Below are 17,029 nucleotides of genomic sequence, written 5' to 3'. Positions count from 1 at the left end.
GAGAAATAAAAAAAACATCCGCGGATTCTCACATTTGGGAACTCAGTTTGTGCAGCATTCATTGCCGCTCTTTCAAAGTCCATCATTATTGTTAGAGGGCGCAAGGCCGGATTCAACACCTTTAGTTGCTAAAAACACGTGTATAAGTCTCTTGTGTTTTGTTCGTTAGAAGTGCAAATACAGTCGGGATTACATTACTGTATCGCACTCCATGAATTGTGTATATTTGGGAAAACAATGGTGGTGCTGAGTTAAATGTTCCATCGGCATACCAATGATCGCATTGTTCCATAAATCTTAAATTTCTTTGTGTTGAAAATAACAAAATACGTTCTTCTTCTGGTCCGCTATCAAATAATAGAAATAGCTCACCGCCTGTAGTTGTTTTATATTCTTCAGGAAGCACAAGTTCTTCTAAATTTCTCGGATTTGCGGACGTACCTCCTAGCTCGTTCCGAACTCTTTGCACAGTTTTTTTTAACGACGACACTGATGGAAGTTGTGCCGTAGCAGCTAAAGAAAGTCCTTGAGAAATTTCACTTACTACACCTTGGGTGGAGTGTTCCAATTATTGTGCAACTTCTTTCATCCGGTTACAAGCTTCTTTTGCTTCAATCTTTGCCGTGTCTGCAACGTGATTATGTTCTGTGGATTTTGTAATTTCATCCACAACGGTATGCACTCTTCCTGTACATTTGCACTTATTATAAGTAGCACACTTCCAAATTGTCTTTTCACCAATCACTCGCTCTTTTTTATGGAGAAATCCATTATAAAGTAACAAGTTGTTGCCTTTTTGGCTTTTCACAAACGCTTACACCATCTTAACAGACTGATATCAATTTGTAAAATGTTTTCTTGTTAAGAACAGAATAAATTACCTACCGCGACAAGTTTCCCCTATATAAACAATTTGGTTAATGATGTTTTGTTATATCGGACCTTTTGTAATATTCATTTCTTAAAAACAATTATCAAACAATTAGAAAGTTTTATTTTCTTACTAATCGTTTCTATTTACATTCTTAACATTACCTGCGGAATTTACCAACCTTCCGGTTCGCGTTAAACCCTCATTAGACCCCTTACTGGGCTGGTACTTGGGTTTTTCTAATCCCATACATAATTCTGATAATATGGAATCTAACCTGTTTCAATACCAGAAATCTTGAATCAACATTATATTAGTATTTATTATTTTACTTAAGATATTTTAGTCCTAAGCCTCGATAAAATGTGAGGGCAAGTTTTTTTCATATAATTATTTTTCACTTTCTACTCTTACCGTAACCGATTTTAGGTTAGGTAGAATCATTTTCTGTAATAATATATGGGGATAAAAAGGGGGTAATGGCTAATGTCAATTAAAATAAACTATTTATAGTAATTCATTAATAATATGCGTCATTTTTTCCACGCGTCCTTTTTTCGCGCGTCCTTTTTTCGCGCGTCCTTTTTTCCGCGTCCTTTGGTCTCGCGTCCTGTTTTCCGCGTCCTTTTGTCGTAGATTCATATATATATAAAAGTGTAATGAGATTATCAGTTTCTTTTTTTTGTGTGTGAAAATTATATTTGGTATCATAAAATAAAATTAAAATAACACAGGGTGTACTTGCTTCGGCGGTACATATACTAAATTTGGAACGATACAGAGAAGATTAGCATGGCCCCTGCGCAAGGATGACACGCAAAATCGTGAAGCGTTCCACATTTTTGAAAACCTATTTATAGTAACACCTTCACAGATAAATATAACGAACTTTTAATTATAATAATAAACTAAGAAAACCATACTATGAAAGAGTTAGAACATATTGCAAGAAATTAAACTTTGATTTTCCTGACATATTCGATTCAAACATCACCGATCCTCATATCCCTTGGTCAATCAATATTCCACAGTGTAATGTATATTTAAGCAAATATAATAAGTCAAAAATACGTCCTGTTTCCTCAGAAATAAAAACTATTTTGTCAAATATACTCCAAAAATTTCTCCAAAATATTTACAGCTGCTTCAAAATCTAGCAATGGAGTTGGTGCCGCTTTTGTGATCAATTCAAGTAAATATCTATTTCAACTATCTCCCCACTGTAGCATATACACAGCAGAATTATTCGCTCTTTATAGAGCAATTAAGTTTATTATTGATACCAATATCGTCAAAGCGGTGATTCTTTCTGATTCTCTGAGTTCAATTACTTCAATTTAACGAGTATATCCTAAACACCCAATTGAAAAAATGATCGGATCAGAACTTCACACATGTCAAGAAAAAGGAAGAACAGTTGACTTCATATGGATTCCTTCTCATGTGGTTATCCCCGGAAATGAAGAAGCAGACTTAAGTACGGGTAGTGCAGTGTCTAGTGCGGACTTAGAAATAATATTAAAGTGTATTCCAGAAGACTTAAAGCTTTCTATTAAGGCAAAAATCTTAGAAGTCTGCATAACGAATGGCAAATATCAACGTCTAAACTACGACAAATTAAAGACACAGTTAAAGGAACTAAACCTTTGTACAAAAATTGCCATGAACAGAGTGTAGTTAACCGATTACGATTAGGCCATACTAGACTCATACACTCTTATCTTTTTTTCAAAGTGTAACCCACCAATATGCGAGCGCTGCAATTCAACAGTAAAACGTATCTTTGAATGTGACAAATTCAAACATCAACAATCTCTTTATAATATAGATTCAAATTTATTAGTTGTGTTAGGTCAAAATAGTTATTTAGAGAACTTAATAGATTATTTAAAAGCTATCGATGTGTTCCATAAGATTTAACTTTTTTTTGGATAAAATTGCTGACTTTTTTTTAGTACTATTTTTTAGGAAAAAAAATATTTTTTGTAACCATGTAATATACCTATTCTTGTAAAATTGTACAGATCTTTAAACTTTACTACTTTACTTTACAGAACTTTAAATAAAAAAAATTATTGTTGTAAAGCAATTATTACTCTAACAATTTCTAAGGGGAGATATTATTGTAAAAATTTAGTTTGTGTCATCAACCGATTTAAATAAAGCAATTGTTATGCCAGGGATTAAATCATACTAACAACAATAGCGGAAAATTCTTGTAAAAATTTATTATTCAGAGCAAAAGACACGATCCTAAATTATTTACAGAGATCATGTACCTACCTAGATGAAACGTGTGAGAGAACAATACAATAATTTGATATTATATGGGTATTTTGATTGACAAAAGCTTGAAATTTTTACTACGTCACGAGAATAATACATTTACGATATATTTATAGACTATATACAGTGATGAGTGTCTTACCACCCAGCTTTTTAACGTAAGAGATAGAAAACACAGTTACCTTGTGAAATAAAAAGAGATGAAACTCGTAGAGGTGGGAAATAATCAGTAGAAACCTATAATTTACATTACATTACATTACCACTATCGATAGTCTCACACCTTTAGACGTTAGATTCGAGCTAAATCACCCCGGTCATAATTATTATGAGTAATGTCGAATGTGTGACGTATTTCCATTTTTTAATTTCGCATAAAGTAAAAACTGATTGACCACAATAAAGCAAAAATGTGAATAAAATAATTTAATTAATAGTGATTATTTAATCTAAAGTTTTAAATTATTAACCAAGAATAATTTCTACTATGATTTGAAGAGTTTCATACACTCTTGTCACGGAATAATTATAAATCCTTCGAGGATTAATGGTAAGAATTCGACATTGCGATACACACATCGCAGACGATTAGAGTTCAAAACCCACATGTGGTTTTCTTTTTTTTTTTTTTTTAATTTGAAATTATGCAAAGATCGTTTAGCTTTGAATCACTAAACAAAACTGAACAAAAACTAAAGTTACAACAAAAAATCTTATTGACAAAACAGTATCGTCGTACTTTTGAAAATAAAGTAAAAACTTTTAAAGAATGTTTAAATAAGTAAAAATTCTACAAAAATAAAAAAATATCCGTGGCCACTAATTAATCGATTAGAAAAAGTCGCACTGAGATATTCACTGACGATGCGATAATTATGTGCAGGACAACCATCGTGTTGAAACCATATGGAATCGAAAGGTATTGGTAAATTACAAAGGGCTGGGACAATTTCATTTTGCAGAAGTTCCAAGTATTTCCGCCCAGTCAAGATACCGTCTATAAAAAATGGACCAATGACATGATTCCCTATTATGCCTCCTCAAACATTTACTTTTCGAAGACGCTGGGTACGAGCGACATAAATACAAGTACAAGTGACGGCCATGCAATGAAAACGTACATTCATCGGTGAACAAAACGTTCTCTAAAAAATGTTCATCTTGATGTGACATTTCCATTGCAGTTTGACAAAATTCTAAACGTCTATATTGATCCCCAGGGAATTGTTCGTTGGATTTATGAAATTTATAGGGACGGTATCGATGTCTTTACAAAATTTCACCTACTCTAAATCTTGGAATTCCACATTGTTCTTCGAGATGAGGTGTTGATTGGGTAGGATTTTGCTCAATACTTGCACAAATCAAAGTGTCCTTTAGTTCCAAATCTGGATTTACCTCCCTTCGTCTGCGAACTCTTCTTGGATCGAACACGGATCCATAAGTAAAAAAATTACGTATAATAGACTGAATTGTTGATCGTGCTGGAGCCGGCCATTTTGGAAATATATTTACAAATTGTTGTCTAATCATGTTGTCTGATAATCAGTTATTATTTGATAACTTGAAGGCTTGATGAATTGGTTAGCTGTAAAGCATGTAGCAATTTAGTGATATATTTGACATTAAACAGTCTTCAATGGATTATTTTCCATTCACAACTGAAGACTGTAAAACTGGAATTGAATTTGAAATATTTTGTATTTCTATTTTATAAAATTGGAATAAGAATAAATTGTAAATAATGAGTTTTTCGAAAACTTGTTACCTAATATGTATCATATTTTCTATTATTTTTGATTGAGTAAAACAAAAATTTTACCCTTGGTGTGAATTCAACCCCAGTCTTCTTATCAATAGACAACGTCTCTAACTATTATGCCAACTCCACATACAACAATTGTTTTCGGACTGAACATACCTATTTAGTTTAGTCAAATATTTCAGTTGAGTTATTTTTATTATTAAATAAACTTAAAGACTTATAATTTAAAATCGCTGCTAATTAAGGTTTTTTGCTATAATATATCTTAATATATTTAATCATTTATTCTAACATCAGAAATTATTAAAATACAATATTTTCGAGGTCATCCGTATAATTATGACTGAAGTCAAATAGACACGTCTAATAACTAGCCTTATCTCGTACTATCTCACAACTTAATCTGTCTTCTATCCTTTCCGCTATTTTGCCGGGTGGTAAGACAATCATCACTGTATAAATATTTGAAATCAGTGTTATTATTTTATCTTTGATTTCTGTAAACTCACTATGCTTAGTTTATAAGTTGGTGGTCTTTTGAGATCAATTTTAAAGGCGCACCGACGAGGCTAAATTGGTATTCGCTTTCCAGACCTGCTTAATTTTTTTCATTTAGTTTTTTGTTTCATTTTTTACCATTTATGGTCAATCGTTAATCTGTTGTAATAAAACATAATTGAACAAACCTACATGTTAATAACAAGTTTTTATTTTATTTCAGCGTTGATGCCCGAGAACGAGATTTTAGTATGGCCGAACGATGGTCAGACGAAAACGTTTTTGCGAACAGGGCGTACTTTATGCCCGAAAAACAACCAGCAGAATTAGGCGTAGATCACATAAGAGAATCTGACCAAGCTGTCTATCGATGTAGAGTAGACTTTAAAATAGCTCAAACCAAGAACAGCAGAGTCAATCTCACCGTAATCGGTAAGTAGTTTATTTGTTATTTATTTTAAAGTGCAAGAAACGTAACAAATTAACAACCATTTTGTTATTCTGTGTACAATTTGGTATAATATTAGTGCTCATTTTTAATCTGATAATCTTTTATACTGCTTTGCAAAGAGATATATTAGGTCAAATTTCGGAACTTATCTTGGATACTTGCTTAAAAATTGTTGAATATTGGCTTGTAATAAGAATACACTTTAATTTCTTATTGTTTGGACTTCAAATTAATTATTCAAATTCATTTGAGTTTCTCTCGCTTTATATTTAATATCAGATGTCGCTATTTGCGTCTATACGAAGCCATGTTAGAGTTGCTTCCTTAGACACAAAAGATTTATTTTCACAGCGACTGTGAATATCCGTCTCTGAAGAGCCATATTAGGGCGAAATACGTATAAGGCGGATACATAGACACACTGTACGTGAAATCAAATCTTAACTGTCTTTTTCCTTTTATTCGAGTTTATTTAACAAAAAGTTCATAACCAGCGCAAATATACAGTCAAACCTTCATGGTTTCTTCTAATCCCTTTATGGTTTGGTCCTTCGAGCCGGATATTAACAAGAAAAATATAATCGAAAAAGCAAGTATTGGTCCATCAAAATATTTAACAGTTCTCTTCTTAACGGGAATCAACATTTAACTACTTAACTCGTTTGGATCGTCCCATTCCAGTTCCTAACGGTAACACCTGCTTTCTACAATGCTGCGGTAATGCAATTTAATATACCCATCTAAGAAGGTATCGGTCTGGTGCTGTTAAAATAATTTACACTCCAGTCATGCGAAGTAATATCCTTTTTAACTTTCCTATCTTAAAATTTTCTTTGTTTTTCCTTTAATATAATATATTAAATTATAATAATTTAATATATATTTTACTTTATTATTCCTGATATTTGACTTAAAACTAATAAAATGTCAGATATTGCAATGGTACGTAAGAAACGATTATTAATTAAAACAAAATTAACAAATCTCAATAATTATTTTAGATAAAGTAAAGGTTTTCGACGAGCAGAATCTTTCAGTAGCGGAGTTAGAAACACGTCTTTCTAAGATGAATAACTTAAGAGAAGCGTTTGAAAATATTCAAGATGAAATCGACTGTCTAGAAGACTCTGTGTCTGAAAAGGATATTGTTCAAGGGTAGAGTTTGAAAATAGTTTTTATTCTGCAGTAGCTTTAGCAAAAGTACTTATATCAAAATTTGTTATTGATAAATCATCTGAAATGTCTAATAATTCAAGTCAAAATAGTTCAAATAATGATAACCATAGCAACATTAAATTGCCTACAATAGAGCTGCCTAAATTCTCAAGCCACTTTCAAAACTGGCTAGGTTTTCATGACTCGTTTGAGTCTCTAATTATTAATAATAGTAGTTTAAGACAAATTCAAAAATTTCACTATTTAAAATCTGTCATTTCTGGCAATGCTGCAAAGCTTATCAGCTCGTTGCCACTTACTTCTACAAATTTTAGTTTTGCGTGGCAGCTTATACGTGAAAGATATGCAAATCAAGATCTTTTAACCTTATTCTTCTTATGGTGCCGTGCACCTATAGTGCGTTGGCGAATTATCTTAAGGTCAGACGTCTGTCTTTTGCGGCATGCAAAAGTTCGCCAGTGTTAGTTACGCCTGTCCAGTTCTTTATATTTCGCAGCCACGACATTTGTTTGCGACCTACTCCTCTCCTGCCCTCAATCTTTCCTTGGATAATTAGTTAAGGGATTGCGTATTTTTCACCTCTCAGGATGTGGCCCAGGTATCCAATCTTTCGTGCCTTGATCAAGCTGAGCAATTCTCTCTCAGTATTTGCTCTTCTTAGGACTTCCTCGATTCTCACCCTATCTGTCCATGGTATGCGGAACATTCTTCGCAAGGTCCACATTTCGAAGGCTTCCAACTTGTTAATGGAAGATATTTTCAACGTCCATGTCTCCACGCCGTATAACAATATGGACCATACATAGCACTTAACCATTCTGTAACGGAGATTGAAGGAAAGATTGCGGTTACAAAGTAGCGGTTTAAATTTAAGAAAAATTAAATTAAATAAAATTAAATTTTGTCTTGCTTGTTCGGTACGGCATTTTATTTATTGTTGAGGATTTCATTGGTCATTCACCATCATTCCCAAGTATTTAAATATTTTCACTTGCTCGATTGGAGCATTATCTACGTGCAGTTGTACTCTGAAAAATGCGCCCTTTCTTATTGTCATGCATTTTGTTTTTCCAGCATTTATCTTCAGGCCATATGTTTTTCCTGTGGTGTTTATTTTATTTAGTATCAACTGCATATCATGTTCGTTATCTGTGATTATTGCGGTGTCGTCAGCGTAACGAATGTTATTTATCGGGTACCCGTTGACCTTTATACCACAATCAGTGCCTTCAAGTGCCTCTGCAAAAACATTCTCCACATAGAGGTTAAACAGCATAGGAGACAAAATACACCCCTGTCGCACCCCTCGTAAAATTTCGAATTGTTCTGTGTTTGTTGATTTGTTCAGCCTCACACGTGCCTTTTGATTCCAATAGAGATTCTGGATAACTCTTATATCTTTCTCATCAATATCAGCATTGTGTAGCAGTTTTATTATTTCATCGTGTTTTACGGTGTCAAAAGCTTTTTCGTAGTCGAGGAATGTGATGACTATATCTTTTCGTTGGTCCATACAGTTTTGTACCAGGGTATTCAAGCAGAATGATGCTTCGCGCGTCCCGAGTCCCTTCTTGAAACCAAATTGTGTCTCGCCGCTCAGCTTTTTTAGTTTTCTGAACATTCTTGTGTGGAGTATGCGAAAAAATATTTTAAGTAAATGATTCATCAAGCTAATCAGTCTGTGGTCCTTGCACCTTGTCGCTCTTTGTGATTTAGGGATCATTATGAAGGTTGAACAAAGCCAATCCGTTGGAATGTGGCCGGTGTCATATATGGCATTGAAGATTGTTACCAGAGTGTCGATGTTGTCATCATCCAACAGTTTTAGGGCTTCCGTAGTAATGCCATCCGGTCCAGGGGCCTTGCCCAGTTTTGCTATTTTTATAGCGTACTCCACCTCGGCGCGAATAATCCGAGGACCGGACAAAGTTTCTGTAGATAGGTTAGTAGTTGGCAGATTCGGTCTGTTGTCTGCAAAGAGGGACGAAGCATAATCTGTCCAGATTGGTCCAGAGCTGTCCAGATCTGTCCAGATATGTCCAGATCTGTCCAGAGCATAATCTGTCTTTTAACCTACAGCCATATAAAAGCAATATTTAACTTGCCAACAGTAAATAAAAAACTCTTTTTATTTAAAAATATTGATAGACAATATATGAAGCACTTTTAACTTATATAGTATTTAGTAAGTTGGATCCTATTTCTGAACGTTAGTGGGACACAGTTAAACCTCCACACCATATATTTAACCAACTCTTAGAGAAGTGCAAAATCATTTGCTTCAACTGAATATGTATGTCAATTGTGTCAAAATTTACACAAAATTTTAAATTGTCCAGAGTTTCTTAATTTATCTTTAAAGATAAATTTAGTATCAAAAAGTCATAAATTATGTTTGAACTGTTCACATCTGGGGCACATAAATAAAAACTGTAAATACGGAAAATGTCAAAAATGTGGTATAAAGCATCATACACTACTTCATATTGAGTTTTAGACACAGATTAGTCATTATTTGCGTCTTGTTCATATTAATCTTTAGTCCTATCTCCAAGGAAGCGTGATATAATTTTTCAAACATTATTATTGCATCATCCATACGATCGGCTATAAGGACGATGTTATCTGCAAATCTCAAATGACTAAGCTTCTCTTCATTTATATTGATACCATACTCGTTCAGATGTGCCCTCTTACAAGTAAATAATAAAAGCGTCGTGAATAGCTTTGGAGCTCCTTGCCGTACTGTGCCTCCTTGCCGTACTCCTTTCAGTATACAGAATTTATTTGTTTTTTGTTCAGATAGTCTTAAGCTAGCTGTGGCATTTTAGTAAATATATTTGATAATGTTAGTGTAGCGATGGTCAGTGCCAATGGTTTGATGTATTTTGCAGACTTCTTTATCAGGTTCTTTATCACTAAAACGTGGTGGTTAGTGCTGTATCCCGACCTAAATCCAGCTTGTTCTCTAAGCTGATAGAAGTCTAATTTAGCGTCTAGTCTTTTTTTGATAATTTTTGTGAAAAGTTTATATATGTGTGAAAGCAAACTAATAAGATGGTAGTTTTTTAAATCTATTATGTCTTCTTGCTTGTCTAATAAAGTAATGACTGCAGTATTCCATTGAGAAGGAGTTTTTTTTTGGTATATACATTCGGTAAAAAGCTTGGCGGGGGTTTTAAACCATTAAAACGCCACGCTTGGCTAGTGCGTGTTGGCGAGTTGGTTTGGAAGTGAGAAAAGGAAAGGGTGGAGATGAGAATGCTTTGGGTTTGGACATGGTTTCCCCGGGGATGGAAGGCTGAGGAAATCCATGAGCTCCGTGGGCAGGTGTGCTATTGCTAAAGTAAATCTATCCCCTGCTGGGATCACAGAGAAGCATACACCAACATAACGAGTTAATAATGTGTCTTAAATTTCAACTATATCTACCTAATATTTTATGTTATTCAATTTGTTTGGCTCGAAGAGCGATTATTTAAACAACTGCTCTTGTCCAAACAGTCACTGTAGAAGTATTCTCTAAATTGCAATATATTCTTTAAATATTTATTTTTAAGGTGTATTAAAAACAACTGCAACATTTGATCAAATTTGTTATTAAAAAATACTTTGATACCAAACAATTATAATACCCTTGACATTTTCATGTTAAATGCTTGTAAGTAGGCTCAGTGAAAAGCTGGTGAAAAACAATTTAAAAAAAATAATCTTCTATAAATAATAGAAAACAAGATAGCACTTTTTTTTAAATTATATTTCCATTGTTTATTAATATTCTTCTTCTTCTTCTTAGCCTTATGTCGTCCATGTTTGGACATAGGCCTCTCCCAACTCCTTCCATAGGTCTCTATCCTGAGCAACATATTTCCAATTTGTTCCGGCTATTCTTTTAATATTATCAATCCATCTCATCTGTGGTGTTCCTCTTGGTCGTTCACTTTCGTAAGGTCTCCAATGTTGTATTGTAGTATTCCAACGTTGGTCTTTTTGTCTAGCAGTGTGGCCCGCGAAGCTTCATTTAAGTTTGGCAATTTTTGTTGCTATGTCCTCGACTTTTGTTTTGGATCTTACGCAGTCGTTCCTCTTTCTATCTGACAGTCGTATACCTAACATTGCTCTTTTCATTGTTCTTTCTGTTGTGGCCAGTTTATTTATGTTTGCCTTGGTTAGGGTCCAGGTTTGACATCCATATGTGATGATAGGAAGGATGCATTGGTTGAACAGTTTGCTCCTTAAGTATTGGGGTATTTTGCGGTTCTTAAGTATCCAACTAAGTTTTCCGAATCCTGCCCATGCTAGTCTTGCTCTTCTAGTAATTTCCGCACTTTGGTTCTCTTTGTCAAGTCTCAGGATTTGGCCTAGGTAGATATATTCCTGGATTTGTTCTATCTCACTGCCATTTATAGTTATACGTCTGGGGTAATCTGTGTTTGTCATTATTTTTGTTTTTTTCGTATTTATTTTTAGGCCGACGTATTGGGAGCTGGCTGCTAGTTTCCCCATCATAATTTGCAGTTCCTAGAATGTGCTCGCTATAATCACTATGTCGTCATCGAATCTGAGGTGGTTTAACTTGTTGCCATTAACGTTAATGCCATAGGTTGACCAATTTGTAGTTTTGAAGACGTCTTCGAGGGCTAGGTTGAAAATCTTTGGCGATATTACGTCTCCTTTTCTCACTCCTCTCTTAATGGGGATGGTATTTGTATTTTCGTCTAGTTTTACTATCATAGTTGCATTTTCATATATATTGTGTATTAGTTGCCTATATCTCGAATATATTCTACAATTATTAATAGCTTTTCTACGGCCCACATCTCGATACTATCAAACGCCTTTTCATAGTCGACGAAGGCAAGAAATACGGGTAGTTGGTATTTATTTGCCTTCTCTATCAATGTTCTCATTGTCAGCAGATGGTCTGATGTACTATATCCTTTGCGACAGCCAGCCTGTTCAACCGGTTGGTAATTGTCCATTTTGTAGGTTAACCGGTTGTTAATAATTCTCATAAATAGTTTGTGTACTTGACTGAGCAACGATATAGGTCTATAATTCTGTAGATCACATTTGTCCCCTTTTTTGTGTAAGAGTATTACTAGACTCTCGTTCCAGTCTTTAGGGATCTTGCTATTATGGAGACATCTATTAAATAGCTCTGTAACATTAAGAGCTGAATATTATACAGATAATAAACGGAGATTTTTATAAATAAACAAATAAATTTTATGATCAATTATATAGATGGTAAAGTTGTGACCAACGAAAAAAATGGGGGGTATACAAAAATATTACTTATATTTATAAGCTTATTTAAGCTTTAAATGTATTGTATTAATTGAGTGTATTGTATTAATTAATTTTTAATACTTATATTAATAGTGGAAGATGGAATAAAGAAATTGGCCGCTGGAGACCACATACTGCAAAAAGGTCAAGAGGTCGACCGCAAATGAGATGAAAAGATGACATTGAGCAAAGCGCAGGTCCAATGTGGAAAAGACAAACAGAAGACAGAGACAAACGGAGACAGATGGGAGAGGCGTATATTTAACACATGAATAGATTTTGGGCTATAGATAGATAGATATATATTATTAGTATACACTTATCAATAAAATTGAAATATTTCTTATAACATAATAGTAAAATCATTTTTTTGTGTAAAAATTTAATTAATCTATTTTTCCAAGATTTTTCGAGAGATAAAACTACACAATTCTTATTATTCTGTTGAGCTATCCGAGTTTTTACCATCACTTTAAAGGTTTATAACTTTTAACTCCTTCCATCTATAGGTTGGATTATAAAATACAGATTTAAATTAAGAATCCGTTCAATTTTTGATCTTAATGTTAATAAAAAATGAAATTATGATTGTACAAAAAGGGGTATACATATGTAAAATTATGAATATAATTTCAGTGTAGGAGGACTGTATTACAAAGGGCTGGTTCAAATAAATTGGGATAAGTAGTGAATGATTATACAGATAACAACAAATCCAGTTTATAAAAAGTCTTACCAATACTGCAGGCACACACTCACGGTATTTAAAGGATTTAATTTGCGGTTGTTCTTCGTACGAGGGAGCTTTCTTTACCGGTTTCTTAACACGTGTCGCGCGGTACTAACACTGAGATCACGAGATAGAGCACATTTGCGTCTGCGTACGATTCAAAAGAGGATTCGCGGTATTTTTCGCGTAACTATAAGTGAGTGAGAGAGAATGTCTATTACCAGCGGCAGTCAACAGGAGAGAGAATACGCCTGTTGCTAGCGATAGTCAACAGTCAAGAGAGAGTCTTTTTCGTTTTCTATCATTTCTAATGGAGTCGAGTTGAAGTGGGAATAAAAAGGGTTGGAGTAGGGTAATGATTGTAAAATTGTGGTAGAATGATAATTGTTCCAGAAATGAACATATCATTTTAAAATATAAAATAAAAATATAGTTCTTTACACTTTTCTTAGTGTAGAATAAGTAAAATAGTCACAGCCGACTTATTGGCGCCACAGCCTCTTAAATAGTTTTCACACCTAAATACAAGAGGGGTAATCTACACTTTTACGCACCAAGTATTATTTTATTAGTTAGTTCTCACAGATCGCCCTTGAGGCATCGGAATTTAAATTCACTCTCAATTCACGTATAAAATATTTCTCTACGCCGAAATCGGGCATTTTTTCTCATAAATACGGTTTTTCTCTTTTACGTGTGATAAAGAAAGAATTATTTGATACTGTACTGTCAGCTACGGTCGTTTTGAACCTCTTTAATCTAAAAATAGTTAATTATAAGTCGATAAACTTGAAGTGATTTTATTTCTCTGGAGCAATATTTGCTCACCTTAACAATCCTTATCCTTCAACGGTCACTGAAGAACCAAACCTATGGAGATACATCCATTCACAAGTCCTTTGAAGTAAGGCTTGGAATCAAAAGATTTACAACCCTCTCATCTAGGGAGCCAGTTACAAGGCTCCCTCCTTCGTGGTCCTATCGAGCACAGATTATTTGATGAAACAGGACTGAAGAAAGAAAAGGATTACACACGCCGGAGAGCAACAGGAAGAAAGAATAATGGTTTCTCGTCCCTAGAAGAAAGATTGCACAAGTTGACCTTCGTTCAAGATTAGACACGTGTGTTTTGTGAAAAGTGCGTTATGTGCTGGTAAGCGACAGCGGTAATTAAATTGGATACTTGAAAAACATTTGGTGAGGTAAAAACTCTTTCTATATTTTCTATAGTTACTGCATGCACGTAATTTATATTGATAGACATTTGTCTCGACTTTTATTTGTTTATTAATATTTATATTAACTAATGGCTTTGATTTGACAACAGATCTTTCTTCTCAATATCGCTAAAGATAGCTGACAATTGTTTATTATACAGATTGTCTCACAGCCCGCTCTCACGAATAATATTTGTTTATCACTCTAGTAAAAATACTCTATTAAAATTAAAATCGCGTCTTAGTTAAAAAAGACATTTACACTAAACAAAATCATTCACTCTTATTTCTCGCTCAGCATATATTTGCAAATAAATTCACTTTAAATAAAAAATGGAAGCTTTAAAGAAAAAGCGCAAATCACTTAAAGCATCAATTACACGTATCTCAGAATGGTTTATAGCCAATAAAGACACAGAAAACGAAATACTTGATTTTGAAAATAGGAAAGAAAAACTTTTTAATTTTTTCACACAATACGAACAAATTCAATTAGAAATCGAACAGACTGATGACAGCGACCAACAATCAGCTGATCGAGCAAATGTTGAAGAAAAATACTTCAACACACTCAAAGGTTTGCAAAGAAAAATAATAGAATTAAATTTAACAGAAAATAAAGTACCTAGCTCAAATAATAATGCTGTTTCCAGTGCGAGGCTGCCTGAAATTAGCATGAAAACCTTTACCGGAAATTTCTCAGAATTCAATGAATTCTTTCAACTATTTGAAACTCTGATCACAAACAATTCAAGTTTAAATAATGTACAAAAGTTTATATATTTAAAATCCTTTCTCAAAGGAGAACCTTTAAACTTAATTAGCAGTATCGAAGTAGTAGATGCAAATTTTGCTATCGCTATAAAAACCCTAAAAGAAAGATATGATGACAAATCACGAGTGATTAGTACTCTTATAAAAAGGCTGTTAAAGTCTCAATCTCTAGTTAAATGCACTCCTCAGGTACTAAGAGATTTTCTTGTACACACGAAGCAAACGCTTCAAGCTCTTAGTAATCTCGAAGTTCCAATTGAACATTGGGACCTCCTTTTAATAGAAATATTTTTAGAAAAAATAGATTTTGCTTCTCACAAGGCTTTTGAATATGAAGTAGGTTCTAAGAATGTTCCATCACTCAAACAATTTTTTGAATTTCTAGAAAAAAGATGTGATGTTTTAGAGAAACTTAATTACACTGAAACTCAGTCAAAGTTTAATAATAAAGTCACTCAAAAAACTGCTCATATTTCCACTATAAATAATAATAAATCTAGCTATGAAAATTGCATATTTTGTAAACAAACTGGTCATAAAATATATCAGTGTAACTTATTTAAAGACACAAATTCTCGAGAAAAGTTTAATTTTGTAAAGCAAGCACAGCTTTGCAGAAACTGTTTTGGCACTAAGCATTTTACTGATAAATGCATCTCTAAATACACATGTAAAATTTGCAATAAAAAGCACAATACACTTCTGCATGAAGAAAATAATTTTTCTCACACTCATCAAAATAATTTATTCTCTCCCACTCGAAGCAATCAAAGTGCTTCAAATTCACATGATGGTAATCAAAGTCACGCCAATAGGCAACAATCACGCTTTAATGCACCACAAACCTCTCAATCCTCCGCAAGTATACAGGGTGATTCACAAACTTGCCATAGTGCACCACATATCTCTCAAAGTCATTTTCATGTTCCTCAAAGGAGTAATAATGCCCAAGTTACTCAAACAATTAATTCTCCACATTCATATAATGAATCACCAAACACTTCTACTCACTTAAGCACTCAGACAAATGAAAATTGTCTACTCTCAGACACGCAAAGTCAAAATTTATCTTGCATCTCTTCTCTCTCCACTTTCAATCCAAAAAACGAAGTTTTGCTAGCCACAGCGCTGGTAACAATTTACTCTAAAAGTGGACAACCTGTACACGCAAGATGTCTTCTCGATAATGGATCTCAATTGAGCTTTGCAACAAAAGATTTAGTAAATAAACTAAATTACTCTACCACTAATAAAAGATTACAAATTTCCACAATCTCTCAAAATTGTTCCATCTCAAATGAAATGGTAAACATTGAATTTTTCCCATATAAAAACAATGATATGAAATTTGAAGTATCATGTGCAGTTTTGGATAATATTACGTGTAAAATACCTCAGGTACCTCTAGATCGTAGCAAAATAAAAATACCAGCTGGCATAAAGCTCAGTGATCCCTCTTACTCCTCCCCAGGGAGAATCGATCTCTTATTAGGTGCAGAAATTTACTGTGATCTATTAAAGGATGGTTTAATTCATATTGGAGCAGGTCTTCCAGTGCTTCAAAACACTCATTTAGGATATGTCATGTTCGGTAACTTATCTCCACAACTTTCATCTAAGAAAAAGATGCACTCTCACTCAAACTGTAACTATTCACACTCGAATCATATTTCTTTATTTGTTCAATCTCACACTGAAGAAGAAAATATAAATAATCTTCTCCAAAGGTTTTGGGACATTGAAGAAGTTCTCGAAATAAAACATTTAAGTCCTGATGATGAAAAGGCTGAGAAAATATTTAAAGCCACAACACAAATCCTACCGAATGGACAGTTCCAAGTAGATTTACCCCTATGCACGCCTAATGAAAATAATAAATTGGGCGACTCTTTCCAAATGGCGCGAAGGCGATTTCTAAATTTGGAGAACAAATTCTCAAAAAATGATTCTCTTTACAAACAATATAAAT

The 17,029-nt window shown here is 33.7% G+C and overlaps 1 protein-coding gene and 1 non-coding gene across 2 annotated transcripts in view; both read left to right on the top strand.

Moving 5' to 3' along the window:
- Positions 1-17,029, top strand: part of LOC140441706 (protein turtle-like) — a 518,457-nt gene that overhangs the window by 47,891 nt on the left and 453,537 nt on the right. Inside the window, exon 2 of the mRNA XM_072532588.1 lies at positions 5,644-5,852. Coding sequence (XP_072388689.1) covers positions 5,672-5,852 — 181 coding nt within the window. The 5' untranslated portion in view covers positions 5,644-5,671. The remainder of the gene's footprint in view (positions 1-5,643; positions 5,853-17,029) is intronic.
- Positions 1,609-1,715, top strand: LOC140442539 (U6 spliceosomal RNA). The gene has a single exon (XR_011951065.1). It is a non-coding gene; the product is annotated as a U6 spliceosomal RNA (small nuclear RNA).

Source organism: Diabrotica undecimpunctata, chromosome 5 (genome assembly GCF_040954645.1).
Source record: "Diabrotica undecimpunctata isolate CICGRU chromosome 5, icDiaUnde3, whole genome shotgun sequence".
Classification (NCBI taxonomy): Eukaryota; Metazoa; Arthropoda; class Insecta; order Coleoptera; family Chrysomelidae; genus Diabrotica; species Diabrotica undecimpunctata.
This window is presented reverse-complemented; position numbering and strand designations above follow the sequence as displayed.